The sequence below is a fragment of the Scleropages formosus genome, chromosome 2 (genome assembly GCF_900964775.1).
Source record: "Scleropages formosus chromosome 2, fSclFor1.1, whole genome shotgun sequence".
NCBI lineage: Eukaryota > Metazoa > Chordata > Actinopteri > Osteoglossiformes > Osteoglossidae > Scleropages > Scleropages formosus.
Genome location: NC_041807.1, coordinates 30,305,978 through 30,333,531, shown reverse-complemented (window position 1 = coordinate 30,333,531; position 27,554 = coordinate 30,305,978). Strand labels below are relative to the sequence as shown.

The 27,554-nt window shown below is 41.6% G+C and overlaps 1 protein-coding gene across 19 annotated transcripts in view; it reads left to right on the top strand.

Moving 5' to 3' along the window:
- The window catches only part of LOC108925612 (ERC protein 2), a 238,838-nt gene that overhangs the window by 42,691 nt on the left and 168,593 nt on the right, over nt 1-27,554 (top strand). For 13 of the 19 annotated variants that reach the window (XM_029249231.1, XM_018737678.2, XM_018737676.2 and 10 more), the window contains 4 exons: nt 1,430-1,504; nt 3,786-3,830; nt 6,339-6,494; nt 8,792-8,959. In XM_029249231.1, the coding sequence (XP_029105064.1) occupies nt 1,430-1,504; nt 3,786-3,830; nt 6,339-6,494; nt 8,792-8,959 (444 nt within the window). The remainder of the gene's footprint in view (nt 1-1,429; nt 1,505-3,785; nt 3,831-6,338; nt 6,495-8,791; nt 8,960-27,554) is intronic. The other 6 variants (XM_018737690.2, XM_018737689.2, XM_018737684.2 and 3 more) reach the window with 1 other exon arrangement.

The following is a 27,554-nucleotide window of genomic DNA, read 5'->3' as shown; positions in this document are numbered from 1 at the left end:
CTCTCGCACTACCTAGGCACCACTCGTCTACATTATTATTAATCCATATTTTTCTGAAACCTTTGTCCAAACCTATCTTACAGTTTTAGAGAAATTCGCAATGATTTATCCATTTATACAGCAGTGTATTTTTACTGTGTCAGTTTCGGCTAAATACCTTGATCAACAAAAGGAGTTGGATTTAAACTAACTTCAGATTACAGGATAACAGCTCTGATAACTCTTACCTGCTGTCCCACAAATGCTCTATGTTTATTATGCTCTCTTCTGGTGCTTGTGCTGACCGACCACTGAATAAGCATAAAGAACTTTATTGTTTGATGGTTTTATGTGTGGTACAGGGACATGGTATTGAGCGTTCGCAGTGCGTAAGGGGAAGCGGGGAAAGGGATGGGCCCACAAAAGTTAGAAGGCAGGGTATTTAAAGTGATTGAGTGCATAGAAGTCAGTTACTTGGATGGTTATGAGACTCAAGACACCTGTCCAAATGTTGCAGGCGCAGAAGAGTACAAAACCAGCTACGCACCACACCTTTCTCACTCTAAGACATCCGTATGAGATCGATGCATTGTCTCCTTCGTATTTTATTTATTCATCTCCTGTCTTTTCTGTTTCCTTTTCCACACTATTGTTTAAAGGCATTACATTCATCTCGTCGGGATAAAAAGGTATTTAATGTTGTCTGTCCCGTGAAATTGCTTCTGTTGTACTAGAATCTCAGGCTCCTTGTCTGCATAAATTTTTAAATCATGTCTTGCTTTTCTGCTCTATATTTACCGAAGCAGTCATTAGTGTTGTAGTCTGGGTTCGCTAATCAGTGTCTGGGTCACCCAGATAAATAAGCCAGAGCAAAATATAGATTTTTTTTGTTCATGTTGTCATGCACTGTCAGATCAATGCTGCTTGATCCTGCCAACACTTTCATTTTTTCTTCCACCTGCTTCCTGACAAACATGAAAAGAAGAGAAACATTTTGCAGAGGAGTCTAGGTTTACAGTGTTACTTGCTGGGTGATTACTGCGCGCGCGTAACTGTGTGTATGCGCGCAAGTGTCTATGTGTCAGAGTTAGAATTAATAATTGATAGAGCCGTCCAAATAACGCATGTGCTGGCAGGCCGTGCGGTTGTGCTAGAGTGGGACGGAGACTGCAGCAGTCACCGCGGCGACAGGGAGCACCTGTAGCGCTTGTACCCGATCCGCACTGCCAGTGCCCCCGCCGCGTCGAGCGGAGCCGAGCGGAGCTGAGCGCTGCTAGTGACACGGGGAGGAATCGAGCGAGTTGCAGTGGACGAGAGAGAGAGAGAGCGTGAGAGCGATAGCAGGAGCACGGGGAGCGTGGAGGAGAGAGGCCGTCCTTTGTGTGCCTTTTTCTCTGACAGTGATGGGATCATGAGCCGACAGGCTTACTTCTACCGCGTCCCTCCCCAGGAACTGCACAGGAGGAACCAGCTCCAGCAGGAACCGGCTAAGACCAAGGCCCTGCAGACCGTCATAGAGATGAAGGTAAGAGCTCTTCTCCCCGGTTCCCCTTCCTTTTGGGTAGTGCTGGGGAGGTGGGGGAAGCCGGGCCTCTCACGACCCGCCCCGAAGCCACAGCCGGCTTCCTCCTGTTACCAAGCGCTTCATGGCGTCTGGCTTCTGTGTCCAGTGTGTTCCAAAAAGTTTGAGGCCCAGCCATTTTTTAAATGTCTGTACTGTCACTTTGTTATGAATTAAAGGAATTCCTTGAATGCACAAGCACCATATCTGAAGGATTCAGGTCTTGCATGTAATTTTTCGTATTGACTCAGCCAAGGAATAATAAAATAGCAAAGATATCCAATTTCTCCTGGAACATTTAACTTGTTACTTGAGTTTTCCCAAAATACAAATTATTGATTTCAGTTTTCATTCGAAATATGCTTCCCAAGCAAGTCCACATCCAAATTACATCCTTTCTTAAAAGGATCAAAGAGCGCGTAACACCACAATGTGTGTTTTACTTAAAGCGAATCGGTTTTGTCACCTTACCTTTTGTGCTTTCTCTGAAGGCTCCCAGACCGCAACACATATCTACAATAGGCGATGCTCAACATTACATAGCATGTAACATTGTCATGAGAAAAATACACACTTTCACAACATATACAGTGACCACTTTTGCACCATGAATAGTACAAATTAATCAAAGTCAGTAGACTCAGTAGATACGAGTTCAACCACAGCTGATTATTTTACATGCTGTGGATAATTTTTACTGCAAATGGACTGATATCTGGACACACATCAAAGGAAGTCACAACAGGACACTTAATGGGAAACGTAATTCATTTTGATACTTATGCTGCATATGGAAGTAGTCTGTCTTCAGTCTTTTGATATCAGTGTTATTAATGAAAAAAGGTCATCAGCACCCGATAGCAAATTGAAGACTTCAGACTGAGTGTCCTGGTGTAAATTGTCTTCATGTCACAGCCCGGGTCACACGTTGCCCTCATTCTTTTCTATGCATGTTTGAGATCGAACTGATCTCACCTTTTTCAAGGTGAAGAAAACCTTTGATGTGATGCTTTGTGTTTAACGTATGTCAATTCTTTGTTTTCAGACCCATGAGATAGTTTTCACAGTGTAAAAATATATCAAGGCAGAATAATGGCAAGAAAATAGTTTCCATGACAACTGAAAATGAGCTGGATTTTGTGTCAGTCAGAGATCAGCAGATTTCCCAGTTTAGTTATGCATTTGCTAGTCTGTGCCTGAAACAGGGATTAGTCCTGGGGACACCAAATTCGTCCAGTGTCCTCTCTGTTTAAACGCAGGAGCACTGTGCAAATCGGGGAGTGCCTGTGTACACACAAACATACACTAAGAAGAAAAGTCATCTGCGTGCTCACATGAATTGGAGTGCCAGCCTTTTTGCCCATCAAGAGCAAACAGTAGCACATACTCAGTGTACATGTGGAGCCAACTTCTGGCCTACAGAGTAGATGGACTGGTCCATAATGATAACCTTCTTTAATAATAATAATAATGATAATAATAATAATGAACAAATGGCTGCTCTTTTCTGACATATCTCCGCTGTTCTCCAGGCTGCTGCAATCTGTTTCATTAACATGGGTACATGCACATACTAATTATGGGAAAAAAACTGGTGACTCCCTTTAGACACTCCAAAGTGATGCAATTGGAGCACATTCTGACTTGACAGCTGTAACCTATTTCTCTAAAAATAAAGGTGTGACCTCATATGAATTGGATGCACAATATACAACAACATGCCTTCTCTCAGATAGCTGTTTTGGGTTTGGCTCTTCCTCTTTGGCTGGCTCTTGTGTACTCTGTACTGCGACGATAGCTTCTTTTCCATCAACATGCTTTAATGTATTTTAATTTATGACCAGTTTCATCATACGTAAGCTTTCCTAAACCCTAAGTAACGGAAGCCTGTCTTCCAGCTGTGTCACAGTCTGATGGGTAGTATGTTGGGAATGTCGCACGCTATACTTCCTGTGGTTTTCATATGCAAATGTGGACTTGGCATTTTCCAGGTTGTTTTGAAGCCTATCTTCCGAATTCCCTTTATATGCCTGTGTTAAAGGATAACATATTAATAAGTAACCACAGAAAGCAACTATTTGTCTCCTCTGAAAGTTCACCAGAAATTTCCAAAATGTCACAATAGATGTATGGTAGAGAATAGGTGTTTACAGGAGCTGCATATTAGACTTCCCAAATTAATTTCTCACCACTGCGGCCTTTGTCAGGGTGCGGCACTGAAACGTGTGTTGTGTAATCTTTACAGAATTCCGCACCCCCTTTCTGTTTTGATCCAGATGTGATTTGGCAGGTACAGTATGCCATTGTGGTTCTTTTATTATTTCTTTTTCTTCTGCTACCGTGAAGTGTTCTTTACAACCATCTTACCCCACTTCAACCACGTTTTCAACATATATTTGTTCATGCAGTATATATGATACCCCAGCGATTACTAACTCAGTCCTGCAGCTTTCTGTGATTGCCTAATAATTAAAGAATATAGACATATATTCTTCCTCTGCTCATGCTCCATTTGTGTTGCGCACATAGCACACGGTGTTAGCGGGTCGGCCCGATGCCACACGTGCACTGTTGGTTTTGGTCTTCATTGACTGAAACCTGAAAACACCCACCATTGTTTTCACTTGAAATGCACACTCTGTCACCCTTGTCCAATCCGCAAAGGTTCGGCCTGCATTTTTTTAAGTCAAAGTTACAAAAGTGCTCTGATTTGTAATTCATGACTGAGGTCCAGTACAAACCTCTGACTTCCCCAATGTGATTCTTCCTTCAATTTCTTACTTTGTGTGCTGGGTGATTTTGAGAAATATTTCCTTCATTATGTTTCCATTGCTTATTTGAGTGTGGTTTGATTTCATTGGCTGCAATTTCCCCCTACACTCGTCAATAGATTGTTAGTTTGCATACGTTTGTGGGTAAGTATGTTTTGTAGGTTTGTTGATTTTTGATGAAGACGATTTGCATGCATGCTGCTTGATTTTTGTTCTAATAACTAATATGTTTCCTTTTATGCAGTCTACCTTCCTTAAGTTTGCAAGTACTTTGGAACAGTTTAAATTACTGTTCAACTGAATATTTTTGTATTCAGTTTTATGCAGTGACCTAGACTTCTGACAGAGGAGGATAATGTCTGTAGCGAAGTAACAATGTGCAAGTTCAGGAGTGTCAGTTTTTTTACATTAAACTGCAGAAATGATGGTAATAAGAATATAAACGTGGAACTATTCAGTCTGCGTGCAGAAAGCCTGTGAGATACTTGGCCTTACAGGGCTGATAATAGCAAAACAATTTAAAATTAAAAGCAGGGTTTTTTTTTTTTCCAGTTTTTGAAGGTATATTTTTTCCCTAGGCCATTTATGGCCCCTGGGCACAAGTGACTTCAGATTGCAGAAAACAGCTGCTTTGCGGTGACAGCTCCTTGCCAGGTCTTTTTGAAAGGCACATGCCTGCACTCAGGTATCTGGTTCTCCTTTACGCAGAAAGAATGGCTGCAGGGCTGCAATGAATAATGCAGTGTCAGGAGCCTGGCCACGGAAACAATGGCTCTGTTTATTGTGACAGCAGGCGCTGGCATCGGGATGGGGTCACTGAACCCAGGAGACATCTTGCTTGATCGGTCCCCAGGTTCAGTTTCGTTTCTTCAGAATAATCGTTAGCATTCTGTTGCACCCCTGACCCCAACCCTCAACCAAAAATACAAACACATTGCTATTGCCATCATCGAAAGGGACAGAAATGTTTGTGCCAGTTGCAACTTGTGCTTCGAGTGTTGATAACGAAAGGTTCATTGCGTACAGCGTTTCTGGGTGCTGCAAGGGAACCACGGTGACTGCATCAGACACACAAAATGTAGAGATGTAGTTTATAGGTCAGTCTTCAAAACTGGCTGCACATAATGTTTATTCTAGAGGAAGGCATTGAAATTACATCTAGTAGTCTGATTTCCCCTTTTATCTTAGTTTATATGCAACCCAGATGCAAAACTGTAGTGGAGAATAACATTAGGAACCTTCACAGATCTCCAAACTAAATAATATGTTAATCTTCAACCACACAATTTATTATTCACTTTTCTGTGTGCCAGTTTGGAAGACGCGTTGTAGAGAAAAACAGTCCTTTTTAACACTTAGACTTCTGAAAATGTAAATACTCAGGAGTGAGAAGATGAGGCTCATGGGGCCTGTTTTAAACCTACAGGCTCCTTTGCTCAGGGTGGGCCTACAGATACACTGTGGAGAACGGTGGGCTTTCAGCTTTAAGCTGTGCAGGAGTGTGAGATGAAGCATGCTTAATCTAAAAGACGCTGTATTATTTATTCAAAAAGGGGTGAGCCGAGGCACGCCGACTCTGCCATCCGGATGCATTTGTACTTTGAGTGTGTGCTAAAGCGCGGCTTATTGACTCTCTGATCAAGCTGCAATATTTCCTCTGCATCGGGTGTTCAAGGCTCAGCACATCCAGATGGTAATTAAAAGAAGTATTTTCTCACGAGTAATATGGGATAGGAGGTGAAAGAGCAGGTTTTTATTCTTAGCTGAAGTGCTGCAGCTTCTGCTCAGCCCCGGGCTTTCAGGGATGTACAGCTGATCTTGATTCTTACAGCACTTCATGTTGTAAAACCTAACTGTGGTCCAGTTAAATGCTCCTTCAGGGTTTTCTTCAGGGATTTCAGTGTTTTTTTTTTTTTTTTTGGGGGGGAGAGGGGAGATCTGCATGAATTCTGTTTTTGGGTTTTTTTTTCCCTAAAAGACTGATAAAATACTTTACATTGTTGATGCATTTGCAAATTCTTGCACAGGATACCAAAATTGCGTCTCTAGAGAGGAATATAAGGGACCTCGAGGATGAGATTCAGATGCTGAAGACAAACGGATTGCTCAATACGGAAGACAGGGAAGAAGAGATAAAACAGATGGAGGTCTACAAGAGCCATTCCAAGTTCATGAAAAATAAGGTATTCTTTCTGTGTGTGTGTGTGTGTGTGTGTGTGTGTGTGTGTGTGTGTGTGTGTGTGCGCGTGTGTGTGTGTGCGCGCGCGCACTCAAAGGGAATGTTGGTACAGTCACAAAGTCGTGGTCACCAAGAAATGCCATCTGTATGTGTTGTGCTTGCTTCGTTTGTCATCCACAACCCGTCTTCCCTGGAGGAAAAAAAACATTTAAACCTTTATTCCCATTTGCATGCCCCCCTCCAAAAAATTAACTTTTAAAAATGAGTGTTGGTTTATGAAGCGCGCCTTCGGTAGTTCTGCTTGACCTTCGTCACTCAGAAGACTGCTGTTTCATTAGCGATGCATCGACTTTTAGTGTCCAGGGAAGGAGCATGTGTAGAGATGCTGATTTAGTAGCAGACATGCAGGCAGCTGGAAAGGAAGCCCTGCATTATTGTAAAAAGTGGTATTTGCATACTACATATGTTTTGTTTTGGTTTTTTTGTCAGCTCATTTTTGGACAGTTTGATGGACTTTGTGACATGAGACAAGAAAATTCCTCCATTTTTCAGATCTCTGTTTTCATGATATTTATTGTTCCATCACCTGCGATATCTTCGTCAGTATGCCTTTTGCCTGAAGACCACTGACTATGAAGTCTGATAAATCAGAAATTGGGGGACGATTTCCTGATAAGGCTCGAGGTTACAGTTTTCCCTACATTGGCCTCTTGATGAGAAACAGCTCAGGGTGCTATAATCCCTCATAGGGCATCATATAGAGTCCTGACCTTTTTTCAGTGAACTCTTATTTGTACCATGTGTACGAAAAGAAGCTCTACTCATTCTAATGATGTTAGGCGATGGGAAAACAGGGACCTCTTTCATGCAATGTTTTCTTGAGTCCTAAGTGGAACTGATGTATAATTTAATGGAGAAGACATGCAGGCCTGCTTTGATGGATTCATTATTGATGCTGAGAGAGCGTTTCTGAGAAGCATTACGCAATGTGAATATTGCTTTTTTCAACTTTTTGTTTAGTCAACGCTCACAAGGATTTACAGGATTTGCATATACATATAACATACTGCTAATGAGTTTATTGCTTGATTTGAATGAACGCTAAGAAACAATTTAAAATTTAAGTTTTCTTTATTCAAAAAATACCGAGAGACACAATGTAACAGAAAATTCATTTAAATTTTGCATTCATAAAAATCCCCTGGTATTTATTTTTTGACGCAGGTAGGTTCCTAAGAGTAAGCTATAAAATAATTACTCTATACCTTTCCTTGGTATGATTACAAATTTAGGCTGTTTAAAGTTACTACAGTCATGTAAATTCATCTGAAAAAAATTATGTAAAAGAATACCTCATTCCTCTGTTTTTGCCTTGCTGGCTGCCAGGAATATTCTTCAAGACACGTTTTACTGCTGGACTATTACTTAGCAATTAGCTGGACTTGTGTCTTGTTTTGTTCTTGTTTTTCTAGGATAAATTTACACCCCAGTTTTCTCTGGGGACTTCAAGGACTACTGTGAGGTCTTATGACCCCACATTCCACGTTCCTCAGCACTCTTGGATATCAGATCGTTCAGAAGTACACTTTTTTCAGTGCAGTTGGCCTTTCTACTCATGGATTTTCATGTCATGATGTGCTCCATAAACTGCAATTAAGAAATCTTCGGAATCTGGGTTTTTCAAATTTTTGGCAGAAGTTGGGAGATGACAATCTGGTGTACATTCTCTCTGAGAAACTAATTTGATTTCCCTGCTGAATTTTGAATGTAAGGCCCTTCGCAATTTTGCTATTCAAAAGAATCCTAGAATCTGCCAGATATTTGAATGTGGAAATCATCCACGATACCATTCCCCTAACCACACTTCTGTCATTACATCACGTGGAAGAAGGTGCTGGTGATGTATCATGATGATAGTCTAACTATGCGGATTGATTCCTGTGTGTTGTGCTTAAGTGCTTGGTTTGCTGAGACTCTCCTGTCTGGCTTGATTTTTTTTTTTCGATTTTAAAATGTCTATGGTGTAAAATTTTTGCATCTGGTATGGTGCAAAAGGGGATGCTGTTGATTTGTAAATAATGTCTTCATGCTAGCTTTGACACTTTAAGAGCATATTAGGACACTGAGGAATCAACATATAGTCCATTCCTAGGCAGGATCACAAAATAAAAATCCATGGCTTTTAGGAACTGAATGTCCTTTTTTATGTTTTTAAGTTAGCTGATCCAAAGGGTCTGCCCTCTGGTGAGATCTATGTCTACCAGAGTTATGCAGTTTCTTTTTTTGTTGCTTTTTTCACAGATTGATCAGCTAAAGCAAGAGTTGTCGAAGAAAGAATCGGAACTGCTGGCCTTACAAACAAAGCTGGAGACATTGAACAATCAGAACTCAGACTGCAAGCAGCACATTGAGGTGCTGAAAGAGTCGCTCACTGCCAAAGAACAGCGTGCTGCCATTCTTCAGACAGAGGTCAGTGTTCCAGGGCTATAAATTGCCCATTGTGTGTGTGTGTGTGTGTGTGTGTGTGTGTGTGTGTGTGTGTGTGTGTGTGTGTGTTCGTTCCACTGCTCTGTAATGACTGACTCACTGTAGTGTATCTAGCCCTGTGTGGAAAGATGTAGACTGAGTACTACATACCACACAGGGCTCATTGGGAGTCATTCTGGAGAAAAACATCTGCTAAATAAATGAATGTAAATGAAAAATTAGCTGGGTTTAAAAATTGGCTTCCTTTTCTTTTAGTTTGGTGTATGGAGTGAAAAATGTAATCTCAAATTGTGAGAAATTATACTGTGTGATCTTACACTGCAGAATCCCAGTAATGCTGTGGAGTGTAACCTGCAATGTACATGCGTACAGAGAAAGGACTTCTTTCAGGGTTCATTAAGGTTTGTTTTGCATAAATGCAGAAGACTGGGCAGTGTTTTCATTTTTCCTTTTGAAGTCACAAATACCTCTGTGGGTTTAATGATTTTATCTGCCTGAGCTTAATAGGAATTTTTTGAAACTTCTGTTGGGATGGAAATGATACTTAAGATCTTTCTGAATGGGAAATGGAGAACTGTTCTTAACGATGTCCACTCTTCATTGCAGGAAGCAATTTTCGTTGAAATTAGGCATAATTGTCTATACATGTGCAAAGAATTTGGGTCCATAGAGGGCAGATACATCATATTGAAAGGAATCATCGTCTGGGGTTATCAGGAAACGGAGTTTGCTGGTGCATTATGGGTTAATGCATAATTGGCCCTAATGCACCTGATACATGACACTTACTTTCAGCGCTGGGAAGAGCACAAACTTCTAAGGGTCTAAACGTTAGAAATCAAACTGTGTAATGGGATCTGTCAAGGGGAATCCTCCTCCTTCAGTGTCTTTCTGAAAGTTCTTTATTTATTTATTTTGGCTTGAGTAGAACTGCATGCAACTTCCTGAAATGAAAAGAGACAGTGATTGCTTTGGCCATTTTTCCAATATTTTTTTTTTTGGCTGATAAAGCAGCCAGTGAAGATCGAAAGGAATAGTTTCTCACTGTAAAATGCAAGATTAGAGAGGAATTTTGACATGGCGTTCAACAGCATGGCCTGCAGACTGCTGTTTCCAATTGCTCTGATGCTTTGACGTTGGCTCATGATTACTTTTTCGGGAACTGAGTTTGTACGGATTCATTATGAACTTTGTGTAAATAGTTTAAAAAGAATAGTAATTTATTTGACCACCCCAAGCTACCGCAAACATATTTTCCCACCCGTACTGGGGACAGCTGTGGTGAGAACCAAATGCTGATCTCCCAAATTAAAGGCAGAATCCCTTAACATCAGTGTCTTACACTGAGTAACTAAGCTTTGTAGAATCATGACATTGTTGTTAAAAGCCATTTAAACATTCATAAATACTGCAAGTTGCATTGCTGTTATTAACAAGTACTTCAGAATGAAACTCACACACACTTTCTGAACTGCTTGTTCCATTCAGGGTCACAGGGAGCCAGAGCTAACCTGGCAACACAGGGAGTAAGGCTGGAGGGGGAGGGGACACACCCAGCACAGGACGCCAGTCTGTTACAAGGCACCCTTAGCGGGACTCGAACCCCAGACCCACCGGAGAGCAGGACCCGGTCAAACCCACTGTGCCACCACGCCCCCTACTTTAGAATGAAACTGCTCAGACTTAAATACTTTCTGCTGGAAATCTTATTTGTAATATTCTGCTTGTCTTTGGTGAGCAGTCTTGCATCGTATTCAGGCTGTAGAGGTTAAGGTGGCAAGAATGGAAGTGCAGTTTTCTTTTTGTAGATTAGCTTTCGTAAAAAATGGCTGCATAGGGTTATTGTTGGACTTGAATGCTTTTGTGGCAAGTTGCTGTCCAGCTGTGTTCAGCAAGTTGCAAAGCGATAGTAGGGCATGTTTTTGGTGTATGCTGGAAAGAGGGTCACCGCACTTGAGAATCCATCCTGTTCATGTGAGAATGTAAAAAAGTATTGGGGTGTTGCATGATGGAGGTTTGGGAAACTGGCCAATTTTCTTCTTCCAAAGCAAAGATTTTCACTGGATGGGCATACAGTAAATTCAAGTTTTTATTTCCTTTTATGTTTTCGGCGGCAGAATATCATTGAGGAATCTGACAAAGGCGGCTCCCCACCTGCTTTTGTCCAGATGCCAGGGGGTCTTCCTGTTAATGCACTTATCTACGTGGGAGAAAGCTAGGGCCTCGTGGTTCAGCTCTGCTGCACAGAATTTGTTTGTTTCCATTCCCATGGAGCGAACTGATTCTTGCTCTTGTGTCCATGTGCATTCTTTGTTTTGCCCTTTCATTCTCCTTTCTTTTACCGATGCCTTGTAAACACTCATGGGTCAGATTAAACAAGCCACGGTCAAGTTGTTGTAGATGCAGGGCATCACAGCAAGCGCATTCCTGTTGGGAAGTCATGGGAAATGACAGCCAGAGCTGTGGATGCTTCCCCTTTTTGTGAGGCCCTGGGGTTTGAAACCCAGATGCGACATTGCTGATGTACTGTTTAAGCAAAGCACCTAACCTCAGTCATTCCGACGTAGAAAAAAATTCAAAAACCAGAAAGTGAAAAAAAGTTTGTTTTGTAATTTGGGTGTGGGGGATGGAGTTGGGAGTATGCTGAGTGTTTCCGTGTGCTGCAGTTGTCAAGGAAACTCGACCTCTTAATTGAGCCTGATTTCACCCCTCTAACCCAGCTGAGCACAGTCATTAACCAAGACACTCTTGGATCAAGTATTTCACGCAACGCTAGCAGGATATGAGGATACACAGCTCTTTGCAACAAGTGTGAAACCATAATAAACACAAGCATTTCTGTCAAGTAAACCAAAATCATTTTGGCTGCACCCTGTTTCATGGGTGGCTTGAAGAGCACAAAGACAAAGTCAGAGCCATCATCCCTGGCCCTCCCAGCCACCAGACCTCAACCCCCAAAGAGAATGTGTGGAATGGCCTGGCGGGGCCCTCCCACTGCAGTTGGAACTTCAGTTCGCTGGGTGTCAACCTGAGACATTCCTTGTAGGAGACTGTTTCGAGTTCCTGAAAGCATGGCTTTGACTCTGGTTGAGTCCAGCGTCATATCAGTGTTTGTCCTACCTATAAATCCTGACCCAGCAGGATTTCTGAGTGAGACTTCCTCACACCTTCCATTATTGATCATTGTGTAGACAGCAGTGTAGATTGCACTTGTACCTATAGTTGCTGCAGTATGAAGGGTTTTGGCTTTTGACTGAAACTAAGAGGGCTCTACGTTTATATAGAGTATTATTCATTTGTTTTAGCACACTATATTGCAAAGACTCATATTTGACAGATTACCAATGAGTACATGTCACATTGTTTCGAAAGTTTTAGTGTCTTTTTGGTAGCCAATGAGATGCTCTTAGCTGAAGAAGTTGGCGAAGCCCACTGCTCATCAAAACACAAAGGGAAAAATGAGCATCGCTATTAGTCTTTTAATTCTGCTGTCCGGGGTGCGGAAACCGTTTCCTGCAGAAAAGATCCAAACCGCGATGGGCAGCGCAGTGCCAATAAATCAGAGTGTCAGAATTGTAAACGGTCTTCGAAATGACTACCATGTGTGACACAAGTGTTCACAAAGCATTAATGAACGTGAGCGTGCAGAGGTTTGAACAGGAAGAGGGCGCTACCTGAGATGTGTTATAGTACCGGTTACAATTATGGAGACCTGCGATAATTCTGTGTTGCGGTTGAATGTTCATTAACCCCCCTCGACCCGCTCACCCCTGTTGCCACACACAGAAAGCACACGTCTTTTCTTGCTCAAAGAATGGAGCCCTTCTTCACAGCAGCCACCATCTTGTCCAGAGCATGCTTCTTCCATTCTGCTCCTCAAAAAAATCTGTTTTTTTGGTGGTCCTCAGACTTTCCGTTTGAAACTGTTATTACAGAGAAACACACACTTTCTGAACCGCTTGTCCCATACGGGGTTGCAGGGAACCGGAGCCTACCCGGCAACACAGGGCATAAGGCCGGAGGGGGAGGAGACACACCCAGGACGGGACGCCAGTCCGCCGCAAGGCACCCCAAGCGGGACTCATACCCCAGACCCACCGGAGAGCAGCACCCGGTCCAACCCATGGCACCACCGCGCCCCCTTATAGAGAAACATTTCATTATAAATGGAAGTTACATATATTTTGACACAATTTTTCATAACAGGAGTCCATTTGCTGTGCCTTGGCTATCTGATTTTCAGTCTGCTGTCTTTGTGTTGGACACCCCTACTTTTAGGGAAGTAGTCTTTCCTAGGGGTAGTGACTTTTTTTTTTTTTTTTTTTAAAAAACAAATTGCACTTTATTACCTGTGTCAATGACTGGATTGAAATCATATAAGGGATGATGTCATTTGTGTTTTAATTGGTGGAACTGCTTTGCCAAATTAAAACCTGTAACTTCATTGACGTGTTTTATATTCAGGTAATATGCAGCGACAACCACAGGGTACTGAACAGGAAACACATTAATGTACTGATATGGAAAAATACACTCATTTTTGTTCAGTTTATTGCATTCAAGACTTAAACTGATGGAAAACAGACTGTTGGATAGTTTTCATAGTTTGCTTTACAAATTCAAGCCCACGTGTTACAAGCTATGGTTATTATAGCTACAAAACTATCCAGATGAAATGCAATCCAAAACAGGATGAAATGTACAGTAAGGTGGAGCCAGATCTTGTATAATCAGCAGTTGGGCCTATGGGTCCAGGTTCCTGTGCTGAGATGTCTCTGCAGAAGTGATGCTGCACAGTTTACACACACTGTCCAAAACCACTTGTCCTGAGTGGGGTCGTGGCAAACCAGAGCCTAACCCGGCAACACAGGGAGCAAGGCTGGAGGGGGGAGGGGACACACCCAGGACAGGATGCCAGTCTGTTGCAAAGCACCCCAAGCAGGACTCGAACCTCAGGCCCACCAGAGAGCAGGACCCGGCTAAGCCCACCGATCCCCCCCATCCCCCACATGCAGAGCATCAGTATCTAATTGTTTTGATCTCAGTGACATAGACTGGACATGTTCCCAACTGCATGGGACACAAAGTGTAAGTACACATTTATACCAGATGGTGGTGTAGTAGTTAGAGCTGGAGTCTTTGGATCCAGATCCCACTTCTTGCTGTAGTACCCTTGTAAGCTGAGGTATTTACTTTGAAATGCTTCACGAAAAGTTCTAGTTAAATTAGTGTAGGCAGCTCAGCACTGCAAGTGGCTTTTGAGAATAGGATCAGCTAAATGAATATATGTGCATTTATTTTATCCATTCATCCATTCTCAAAAACTGTATGTCTGGACCAAAGTCTATCCTGGGAGCACTGGGCGCAAGGCTGCGGAGAACACCCTGCATGGGACTTTAGTCCATTATAGGGTGGACTGGCGACCCATGCAGGGTATATCCTGCTTTATAGGGCAGCTGTTAGCGTAGTGGTTAGAGCTGCTACCTTTAGACCCAAAAGTCACAGGTTCACTTCCTATGTGTGGCTGTAGTACCCTTGAGGAAGGTACCCGCTCTAAAAATTGTTCCAGTAAAATTACCCAGCTGTTTAAATAGTAAAATAATCTTATGTACCTTAACGTTGTAAATCAGGCCAAAAGCGTCAACGAATAAATGTAAATAGATTTAGTAGCCAGATTCGAACCTAGGCTCGGGCAGTATGAGACAGCAGCGCAACTTGCTCTGTTGCTGACATTTTTTTTAGCCCTTGCCTTTTGTAAGACAGCTTACAATGTTTGGTTTGTGTTCTAAACAACTTCAAAATGACTTACCTACCCATTTATATAGCCGGGAATTCTTTCTGTATCAGCTAAAGTAGAGTCTGAAACAATAATCTTCAGATCAGCACAGTGACCCATACACACATTCCATATCGTGATGTACAGTGTTTGTCTGCACACAACCTAGGCAGTTCGCCGACTCATTGGTTCCTTCTCCTTCTTTTGGACACGGTGAAGTACTTTTGCTGTTTTGCTCTGAATTGTGTTAAGTCTCCTCAGGATAAAAAGACTTCAGTGGGTGGAACTGAAGATGCCTGTTATTCTTCATCTGTGAACATGATGTGCAGGTGTTAAATCACAGCTGAGTGTAGAGCAGCAATTTCTGTTTTGAAATTTTTGATCATGTCTACTTTACAGCCTGAGAGAATGTCTTCTTCTTTCTGAGGGACCAGTATGACGGGATTTATTGGCCAACGGATAGACATTTTTTTGGCTCCTTATTGAAACTAGAGTAAAAACACAACAGTAACATGGGAGAAATGGAAGCAGAGCTTTAACATTTCTGGTAGTTAACATGTCATTGGCATGGAACCTGCTGCAAAGCATAAATATTTGCTTGTGACTCATTATTGGTGTCTTTCAAGTTAATAAAATATGGTTTATGGCCATTTGTTGCATCAAATTATACAGCTGTGGCAGCGAGCTGAGTTGCAGCTGCAGTGAAAACATCCTTTTTTTATGGCGTTCCGTTTCACAGGGAAGCTGAGAGTTTTGCCTGCTTAAGTTTGGGAGGCTTCTGGCTGCGGATGCAATTCCTCCTCCGATGTGTCTCTTTTCCTGGATCAAGCGTGACTTACTTAAAGGGTGGCCTATGGGTCTTGGCCTCGAGTCCCCTTTGGCCTCCGCTTCGAGAGCCCCACCATAACGTACCCGCTTTATGGGTCCTCAGGGAGCACCTTCATTTGATAAGTCCTCTTTTATAACAACCCTCCCTAATGGTGGAAGGACAGGTTTTTGGGATTCGTTCCCTGGAAAATGCCTTTACGAGTGTCAGAATTTTCCCACATTCTGCTTCCTGGTGATGTATGTTTGACTATTGGTACTGTGCAAGTGATGGATGGTGCCGAGGTGGCCAAAGATGAGAGCTAAATCACGCATAGATCAGTGTCTGCCTGTTTTTCACTGTCCTTTTTTCTACCTCGTCTGCCGGTGCCAGAATTAATCCGAGACGCAAGCCGCCATAGCTGCGGAGAGCGGCATGCTGCTCTATGTTCTCTACAGACCGGAGGACCGCATGGTGGCAGGTGGTGCAGTCATTATCACAACACTGGGAGAGCACAGCCAAACCCAGGCCCTGCATATTATGCTTTGAGGGTTCGGACAGCCAAATTATGAAGCCTGCGCTGGGCCTCACACAGATAAACTGTTCTTCAGGGATGCGTCGGACGCAACTTAATTCAAAACAGGAGGCGTTTCGCATTTTGGTGGGCCCTTTGTTTCCGCTGATTTGATCAAATCACTTTAAGGAGTTTAGTTTGTGACCCAGGGTGCTGTAATTCAGGAAATACTAGGCATTATAATATGATTAGTGTAAGTGATCTCTCTGGAACATTTTTAATCTCAAAATCTTCCCTCCAAGCCCTTTTGTTTGTCAAATTAATTGTTTAACAGAGAATGCTTTCCGTCCTACTGCATCAACTCTGCACTACGGTGTGTGGTTGCGTGTGGTGTACGGTGTTTGGGTTCTGTGTACGCTTGTTCGTCGTCTTTTAGTTTGTGTGTATGCGCTGTTTGCATCACTTTCTCTTTAAGTTCAGGGAAAAATAACTCTACGTTATATTTTTATACAGTCCAGTATACGCTAAATGCACGGAACATACATGCTGCCATTGAGACGTGTGCTGGGTGCGTGTGTTGGTTTGTCTGAAATCATGTTGCTTCTGTGGTCCTCAAAGCATCACATTTGTTCCAAAAGGTTTCCGAATTCCACGTCTGCAATCGATTCCTGCTTGTTTGACGCAATGACGTGGATGTTGGCGAAACGTCGCGACCCTATTTCACGTGGCTGCCGGCAACACTGTCCCATTAAGAGTTAAACATGTATCCCAAGCTGACCTGGCGAGACCCTGCGTCCTCCCTTGGTCTCCCTCCTCATCCCTGGGTTCTGTAGGAAAGGTTGTCCTCTTGTTGTTAATGGCAGCGTGTTCGGCCGGCTGGAAAACAAGCCACGCTCCAAAGTAAAGATTATTTGTGTTTTGGAAGCAGTCAGGCAGCAATGTGGAAAAGTCATAAAAGTGAGTTATGCGAAACAGAACTGAGATGATGAGATATTTAATGGTTTACGCAGAGGTGTGCACGCTGACATATAGCTTAACTCACACTTTTAGCAAGTTCAGTCGGAAACAGTTTCAGTATATGAATCACGCGGGCATCCCTTTCCATCACCAAAATTGCGTTCGCGTACAGATTCAGATGACTGTTTTTTTCAGTATGAAGTATGAAATAAAGAAAAAAAAAGAAAAAACAAAAACAAATTAAACCTTCCTGTGTCTTTGGTAAGAAATGGCAGACACTAAATGCCATGCAATTCTTGAAAAAGACACGCCAGCATAGGTGTGTAACAAAACCCTTCCCCTCGTTTGTTTTTAAAAAAAGCAGCAGCGAGAAACCGACGGTATGGAGCGTGATTCAGGATTTATTTGATTAATTTCCTGCTTTTGGACACTTGTTATTTTTTGACGGAATTTAAAAGTACATGTGCATATTGTTGTGTATACAATATGCACGTGCATATTGTTTATACTGTAGGTTTAAATTTATTCATTTAGCGGACATTTTTTTCCAGAGCAGCTTAAAATGTTTGTCTGCTGCTCATCTTAAAATTATTTACCCATTTATTTACCCTGGAAAATTTTCATTGTATAAATTCTGGTTAGGTATCTTGCTTAAGGGTCTACAGCAGGATCAGGATTGGAATGCAGGTCCAGCGACTACAAGGTGTTTGCGCCAACCACTACATTACATGCTCATTTGATGTTGATGTTGATAAAAGTGAAAATGGGGAAAAAAAAAACATGAGAAAGTTGCATGCCCAGGATTTTTATGACAAGTTGAGGGAATAGAGTTACGTTGAAAAACTGGTACTCTTCTGCAGAACATATTGCATGTATTAGTATACCTTGGAAGCGTATGTATGGTGTTACTACAATGAGCAGGTGTGTTTTTTCGGTTATGGCAGTAAACGTGAGCTGCGTCAGTGTGGTAGGGGGACGGGAAGGAGCAGCTTGCGATGCGATGTGGGGTGATTTGCAGCCCTTGGGCAGGATGCTAGTCCACCATGAGGCCTTTCGTAGCCCGGGGTATCAAGCAGAGTGGCAGCAGGTCCTATTTTAACAGCCATCTGAACGACTCAGATGGGGATTGAAACTCTGACCCCTCGCAGAAGATGTTTGTCTCAATCGCACCTTCATACTGAACTGTAGATATTAATTCATATTGGCTGGGGAGCAAAAAACCAAACAAAATTTAAAACAACAGGTACTGTGGCGTGCCGTGGTATAAATAGCACTTGCAACACGATCGCTCTTTCTAATTTTGGTCTCGTGGCTGGCGGCAGGGTCGGCAGTAATGTTGGTGAGGAATGAAGCGATACCGCTGCAAGGGCCCAGTCGGGGATATGATGCAGGGACCACATAGCGCAGTGTTTAATCGCTGGGGGCCACGGTGGCCCTCTTGGTGCCTGGGCTCGCGGCCCGCGCCCGCCGCTCCCTTTGTGTTTGTCTTGCCCAAAGGGGTTCCTGCCTGTGAAGGAGAGCTTGTGTGCATCACTTATTTTGTTGACATATGGTAACAATTTCCTGAGCTTTCTTCCCCCATACCCCCTAGTCCCCCCCTCTCCACCCCCACTCCGTCCCTGCGCCCCCGCCAATCCGTCGCTGGAGGCGGCGGCAGATTCTAGTGCCTCTTCAAAGTGTGCCGTGAGTCAGCCGTGCTCCGTTGTTGCCGTTGCGGTCGTGCTCGTGTCTCTCTTCTCGCTCCCCTGACCTAGCCTTGTGACTTCTGCTTTTTGCACCATATTGAACGAGTGAAAACACAGATAACACTTTGATGAACATAAAACAGCTATTTTAATCTGTTCTGATGTCCACACAGGTGATAATATAAAAATTCCACGCGATAAGGGTAAAAAAATCTAAATATCGATGATACAATCTGCACAGCAATCACTAAAAATGTTGCAAAGCCCAGAAATACTGTAGTTTTTTTTTAGGAGAATTCCAGAATTCATGAGAATTATGACACAATGTTTAAATATTAACTTTGCTAGCGGAAGAAAGTGAGACGCCTGCGTCAGTCGCATATTTGTAGAGAGCTCTTCTGGTGTGAACCACAGCTAAACATGCAAATATTTCCTTGACGAATATCTAATAATAACCAACAATAGTTCTTTAGACTTATCAAAAACCAAAGAATTTTGGGTTGCGTTTTAACGGGAATATAGGAGGAGACATATCATATAACTGTTTGTTACATTTCTGGAATAGTAAGTAATAGTAGTAAGTAATAGTAAATCTGTAAGATGAAACAATACACAGGTCAGTAGAGATTTGCGTCATTTGCACAGAAACGCTGCGGGAGTGAAGTAAGACGTGTGATTCAGAACTGTATTGTTTTTCGAACGAGAGCCATCTTGGAACCGAAACCGCCAGTGCTGGTGTTGAAAAAGTAATGTCTGGCGTCACTTTGCTCTGTCTTTTAAACTCTAGCTGTTTGAAAGGTTTTGGGGGAAACCAAGCTTTCAGCACTCAGAGATGCACGGACGTAAAAATGTAGCAAAATTGCTTTTAGGAAACGTTTCAGAAATGAAACAACAAACCTCTTTGTCTTATTGTTTTATAGCGCTGTGACATATTTGACCGCACAACTAAAAAAAAGTCAGTTTTCAGGGAAAATAAGCCAGACACACCCTTGGTAAAGAAAAAAAAAATACATGCAGTATTGAATGAAATATTATGTTCTAATCTGTATTAAGCACTTGTTTATTTAAGTGTGCAGTTGTTAATTAGTGACTTGGTAAAATTCTGCCGTGCTCCCTATAATTATTTTAAAAATATGAACGTTGGTTGAACTGAGTATGAATTTTGCAGATGCATTTGTCCAAGCGTTGCATTTGCATGCCCCCTTTGGGAAGACTAATTTTTCATGTGTTTTTTTTATACATGTGGTTTGTACACAGAAAGCACCCTTGGTCAAACCAGTGCGGAATGTGAATAATCACCCCATAGACAAGCTGTAGAAAAAAAATTGTTACCCCAGTAATTGGTATTGCTTCCTCAAGGTGCCAGTGCACACTTATTTATGGAGGAGATGACTTTGGCTTGTAGTTGACTCTCTGTGCTGCTGGAGAACGGCTGATCCGAGACAATGACTGCTCGTGGGCTTTTGCGGACAAGTCGGGGCCCTCGCGGTGTGGGAAGTGTCATGTTTGGGCTCGTCGAGCACCACACAGTGGCCACAAATCTTTGTCTTTTATACAGTTATTTGGAATAGAGTACCTCGCTGTTATCACTTGACATGTGTCACAGCCTTATTCAGAAATAACTTCTCTTTTGAGTACAGTAGCCCCCGCTTATCCATGGGGGCTATGCTCCAAGACCCCCAGCGGATGCCTGAAACTGCAGATAGTACCAAACCCTATATATACTATGTTTTTTCCTATATAGAAGAAGAAGAAGAAAGAAAACTAAGGGCCAATGCCCAGGTCGTCATGAGTATTAATTTTTATTATTTTTTATTTAAAAAACACAAACACTGCGATACTGCGGCAGTCGATCTGATAACCGAGGCGGCTACTAAGTGACTAATTGGCGTGTAGTGGATACAACGTGGATATGCTGGACAAAGGGATGATTCTTGTCCCGGACAGGACTGCGCGAGATTTCATCACGCTGCTCAGAACAGCCCGTAATTTAAAACTTATGAATTGTTTGTTTCTGGAATTTTCCATTTAATATTTTCACGGGCATCTCAAACCGCAGAAGGCGAATCCGCGGATAAGGGGGGACTAAGGGAATAGATTTATAAATGTGATTACTGTATTTTTTTACTCCTCAGGTGTAATTTAAAATGTAAAAACCTCCATAAAATCTGTCTATGAGGTATACTTTACATTATATGTTGCAGTTCAATTTTATCGTTATACGTTTAGTTCTGGTAGCATGTCATTGAGTGAGTGAGGAAATAAATTTGAAGGGACCCAGCTCTTGGAACCTTGAGAGACCTTTATCCTACATTCCTTTAGTTGTATCAGTGCTGCCTCTAATTGTTTCTTAGTTTTGGCATTGATGTGGTAAAATGAACTCCTTCTGTCCCTCAGAATTGCTGAATCCTTTCCAGCATTTAAGGACAGTCTCAAAACTCAGTTCCTTTGGACCTGTTTCCCTCATGAGCCCATGAAACCTTTGTCAGTCCTACATCACCTGCAACTTTTTTTATCTGCCTATTTCCTTATTCCTACGCCATTGGCATATGAGCACTGTGACAACTGCACCTTTAGAAGTACAAGCTATATTTTGATAATTGTGCATACGTATCAGTGTTTATTGTGGAATGCACTCCTGTTTACTCTCTTTGGAGAAAGGCATCTGCAAAACGCACCAGTGTAAATTCAAGGGTAAATTAGGTAACATTATGTAGAGTGTCATTAGAGATCCCACTTGTTTTACGTGACTACTAAACATGATTTCTGGGATTAATTAAGTTTAAATTTGCATGTCTGATGACTGATTGGGATCATTTTATGTTTGCTCATATAAAATTAATATTTAGCACAATCTGTTTTATGATATATGATTTATTTATTTTCAAGAAGGATAAGAGTTTGGAAATGGTTGTTCTTTATTGTCACACAAACCAACAAATACCATATGCTGCAGTTTTCCTGATCAGTCAATCATCAGTCATGCGAACTACAAGTTATTTAACATCAAGTAATTAAGCCATGAGTCGGCGGTCTTAAACGGTGCCGAAAATCATAGTTTTAAAAGGGATTGTTCTTGAATATGTTTTTGAAAATAGTGGAAATAATTCTAAGTGAATATGGATAAAATCCAAAATATATTATGCAATAGCTCAATCTATCATACTTGAAGTAACTTTTACTGTATTTTTCTGCATAAGGCATTTGAAGAGTACAGTGATAAAACTCTGAGCTTGCTATTCACTTATTAGTGTGACAGTCAGCTTCATTCACAACTAGTCTGTTAATAAGTAATTCAGTGTCTACCTGTAAAACACAAGCAAATCATCAACTTTTCATGTTTGCTTCCATAAGTGAATTTTTTTGTCATATGTGCATTGGAACTCCTCGTACATTTAATCGACTCTCTCTTGTTGAGAGCATATTTAGTTATGTTCGTAGGTGTGTATAGCTTTTCGTTTTGGAGGTGAGTTTTGTTTCCTAGTGGAGTCTTACATTGATAATCCATCTGCCAAACAGCATGTGCTGTACAGTAAGTACATTAAGGTTTTGGTAGTGGCCTTTGTGATAGCGGCGCCCTGGCATACCAGCTCTTCGGACACCTGCTGTAATGCCCGAACCGCATGAAGTGCTTCCCATTCTTTGAAAATGTGTGCAAAGGCCTCTTGCTGTCCAATTCACTGTGATGGTTACTCCCAGTAGAGGCTCTTTTTGTCTTGTCGCTGTTCTTGCTGGGAGCAGAAGTGCTAATGAATACCCGGGCCAGGAAACGTTTAATTTCTTTAATGAGGAACTCTAAACCCTCAGACAGGATGTGGCAATCAGCACAGAATATTTCAAAGGACTGAAGAAATAATCAATCCTTACTCTAACCAAACCCCAACAATGAAAAGGAGCCATTGTGTTTTTTTGTGCTTCTGAGGATAATGATGATAAATATAAGAAGGAATCACATTGTAATGTGTGATTAGGACTAGCTCTGATTTAATCTTTATGTGTTGAGGGAATTCCACTCCTGAATGGAAGCCCTGTTGCTGAATGAGACATATTTAACAGTTTTTTTTTTTTTTTTTAGGTTCCAACGACAATAACTTGATTATATCCACTGACCATGTGACACATTTAACAGAGTTTTATGGATGTAAATGAGTAAATTAGGGTTGAGGGCAGCATAGTGGTTCAGGCTTAAGACGAAAATTGTCAGCTTTTAGTCCCAGGTAGCAGCCTGCACTTGTACCTTGAATTACTCCTGTTTTCCATTTTTAAAGGTTAAATCCTTTAATTGAACAATGTTTACAGTTTTCATCTATATGAATTATATTTTGTTGCTTTTTATAACACAGGATCTTTTACCTATGGGAAGATCATCTTGCAGCTTGCAGATGACAACCTGCTGAGTCAAGGGATGCTGAGAAAAGGCAGAAGATCTCTCTATGTTTCGGCTTGCTTGTGATTCACAGGAGGCACTGCATTCGGCGGTGCCCCCGGGCAAACAGCTGGGCCCAGCTGGGGAAGTGCTCGAACAGTCACATTTTGCAAACAGAGCGCCAATTTAGCGCCTGGACGAGCGCAGCATTCTTAGACGATTGCACCTGAGCTGGGTGATGCAGTCTTGCTCCTCACAGCCTCACACTTGTGTGACCTGGTGCAATGATCTCATGGTTGGGCAGGGCCGGGCAGGGCCGGGTAGGGCCGGGTAGGGCCGGGTAGGGCCGGACCCTGCGGTAGGTACGCAAGTCCCGTGAACTGGAACTGCAAGCTGCATCCTGCCATAAAGTCTGTCATTACTGGGTCTGGGGTTTGATGGTTTGCGGGGCTGTTTGATGCTCGGGTTTTGGTGACTTGACTAAAGTGTGGTCTCCAGAATGTTCAGCGGCTCTGAATCTCTGCTGCTGTCATTTTTTTCCCCATTGATGTCCACTGAGACGCTATGCATGACATCATGTCTGTGGCAACTGTCTTTAATGGGGATAAAAGCTGAAGGTATGACAATACTTCCTGTGTTTACAGCTGATAGATTCCAGAGGTATATATTACTGTATCCCAAGGTTAACCATTAAAAGCCTTCTAATAAAGTAATTTGATATATAGTAGTGTATAGGTAAAATTTAGGCAAAAATAATAGGAATTATTTTTCAGTGAAAAGTTCAAGTGAAGTTCCATGTGGTTTAAAAAAAATGCACTGCATATTTTCTTATTTGATTTGTGAGTTGACAGCTGTAAGGCCTGCTTTTTGTAACTATTATAGACATTATCCTTTTCTGCCTGCTGTCTAATTTTTTCAAGGACAGGCTTTAAAAATGCGATTGACATTTACAGAGATTGACATTGGATTCGCTCTGCTTTTCTGCAGAACAAGCAGTCTTATCTCTGTGTGACATATTGGTGGAAGTCAAATGTTTGCGAAGGATATGGACAGTTTCGTAGCACACCGCATGCAGTTGTGGGAATGGAACTGTTTGGCCAAGAGAACACTACAGATGAAAATAATTGAAATTTTATATTGTCTGTAAATTGCTTTAGGTTTTCTACAACTCTGAAGACTTTGTGCTTTGCTGAACTGGACATGTGGCATCAACCACACTGTAAGCAATGCTGAAGTAGTGCTTTCAGGCTTTTCCAAACAACACCGAATTTACATCCTTACCAACACATTTTCTGGGGATGTATAACTACTGGCCACCATTAATTGAGATTGGTCAAGTAGTTAGTGCACCTTGGTGAAGCTACCGTGTTACAAAATGAATGTAATGTACCATAGACTGAAAGTACTGCATTACAGAGCAAAGAAGACCACAGAAAGAAGAAATTCTGTATTATGATGCAAAGTTACCGCACCAAGAAGAGATCCTGCACTACAGAGTGACGTTAGTTTACCACCTTGGGATGTGTCACTTGCAGATTTTGCAAGCACCTGTTGAACAAGCCCTCATTTGAGGATTCCGCCCTTGGAATCAGCTATGCTTTTCACTATGTCAGGATGGGTAATAATTAAAAGGTGTGGAGAGACCCCCAGGGGCCGGATCTGTGCTGGCTCTGGTGCGCAGATCTGTCTATGAGAGCGCTGAAATCAAAGCTGGTTGAGAACGTTAATGACAGGGCCCTGTGGCTTGGAGGAGAGCCCTCTTTACAGCTTCGGCACATCTTCACGCATCCTCTACGTACCCATGGCACTGAGAACAAATGAATGATCAAAACAAACAAATAGCGAAAGAAAAAAACCTTTCATTACTTTTCAAAGCACCTTTGAGTCACGGATACTAATCGCCTGGCTGGAGAGCGTCGCATATTCACGCATGGGGTCTGGGGTTGTGTGATGACGTCCAGCTGTCTGCAAGGGGCTGGGTGCGGTGTGCTGGACTATGTGACAGCTCGTGTGTCAGAAGTCAGCTGCTTCCTTAGGGAAACCTGCACATGAGATTACTCATAAGATAATTCATAAGAATTTTGATGAAATCCCATTTCCTGGTGTAAATACTGTATCAGCAGGCAGCAGTAGTGTAATGTACTGGGGATAGAAAGGGATGCTTCTTGTATCATGTTTTTAATGCAATGTACTTATTGGATATTAGTGCTGTCAAGTCATAGGCTAATGCTGCCAATGAAGGGAATGCATGTTAATGCTTAGAAAAGAAAATTTTATAAAAAGGACAGGGCTGCAACAAGGTTTTAGGTTTACATAAGTTACAAACCAGTTTACATTCCACAAAAAGCAGAGTTATGACTAAACTGAGAATAGTTTTGTTGCAATCTAAAATAAAAAGTACAATTTTAAAAATACTTCTGTAGAGGATTAAGTAGCTATTTTTCTTTCCCCTGTTGTACTGCCTATAACATACACAGTACTTATTGAAGTTATTGTGGTGCAAATAGAAAAATGAAAACGTAATATTTCCATGTGATACTAGCTTTTTGAGTTTGTGGATCTATTCTGTTTTGTTTTTGCCTGAAAGTAAAAGCTATAAATATTTAAGATTATGAATACCAATGCACTACTCTACCTCGAAATTTTACAGAGGTCATAGAGCCCACCCCTGTCATCATACAGGCTCCGTGATGAGTTGTTATGGATTGGAGAGAGTTGCCATAGCGTTGTTTCTGTGTCCGTGTGCTGGATACTGTCTGCCTTATCACTGACTCAGAGCCTCTAACCAAATTGTATAATCTTTAATTGGCTTTTTCCTCTGAACTAAAACTGAATTATAACCTCATTTTTGACATTGAATGATGCTTGAATGAGTATTTTTGACTGAGAAAGCCCGACTGAGTATGAGACCTTATTTTTAACATGGTTCTGTCTTGGTTCAAAAGGCTATATACGTAATTGTGTTTCACCATTGTGATTTGTAGCTCTGCAATATGATTGAAGTCGCAGGTTCAAATCCTAGGAATGCATATGGGGTTGTACTCAAGTAAATCTAATTGTACTCTATCTTTGTAGGTGCTCAAGGTAGAAGAGTACAATGTGTCCTAACACACTGGCTTCTCCTTTTATGAATGGTTAAGTCATGAATTTTTGCAGATATGAACATCTGTACTGGATTTTATTCACTTGCCTGTTTTATAAAATTTCTCTTTGTCTTAGTTTCTGTATATAGGTGATCAAGAAAGCATACTAGAAGAATTACAATGTGGGCTTTTCTCAATGCAGTCTACTTTGAATGTGTTTACGGATCATGTCTAATGTTCCTGAATGTTGGTAAGCAAAAATAAGATAAGGAGTATTGAACATGGTTAGAGGATGAATCAGTCATCTGGGACTGAATAGAAGTTTGTGACGACAATATTTTCATTTTCAGTGATTTTCAATTTATTTACATTACCCAAAGTTAGTACACTACTGCCATAAAATTATTTCAAAGCATTTTTTATTTATTGTAGCCAAATAAGGTTTTTACATTACTTGAACTGTCAATTAATTTAGGCATGCCTGTATTATTAATCTTTTATTGATTTCGGCTTAGGAGTCAAAGTATCTTTGGCATTTGACGTATTTTTGGATGCTAAGCTGGTTATGAACAGTTTTCTGAGTTCAAGTCTGGTGATACATTGAGGAATCAGTCTTCAGATTTTTGAGTAGGACATCTAGTAAACAAACTAAAATTAATTTTAAAAATTAACAATATTAAATACATTTGTTTGGGGGGGTGCCTGAAAATGGCATGGTGACAGTGGTGAAGGAAAAATAAAGAGGTCCGTAAATATGTCTGAGAAGTATTTCTTCACGTTGCCAGCCATTGATCACATGGTTATTGAAGTAACGATGGATAGGAGAACAACTGTCAAGACTGACGGCTGCTCTTAAGCTCTTCTGGCATGCATAGTCTAACCTGTTTTGTTGTTTAAACTTTTCTGAGCTCAGTAGAATAAGAAACATTGGTAAATATTAAAGACTAAGATAGACACTCTTAGTTCTAAAACTTCAAAAAGAAGTCTACATTATATAGTACAATAATACACAGGGTAAGATGTGCAGTATAGTACACAGTATATTGATGCGTTTAAGGTCATATCAGCTGTTTTGTCCCACATGAGTATACTGTTTCCATCATGTAATAATTGCAACATACAGACAGGTCATAACTTATTCACTAACTGCCACTGGACCTCATAATTGACCAACTGCAAACCCTTCATCTTCATTTAGACCTACATTGAACTACCTTGTGTGTACAACACTGTAGAGCTCAACACAGATGTCCAGAACCCTTGCATGCATAGGGAACGATGCAAAAACGTATGTACTGGTAAGGCCTAAGAATTCATACAGTGTCAGCTTTACAAGTCCATCTCACTTTGAATACAAGATGTTTATTTTGTCTTCTTCATAGTGAGAGATG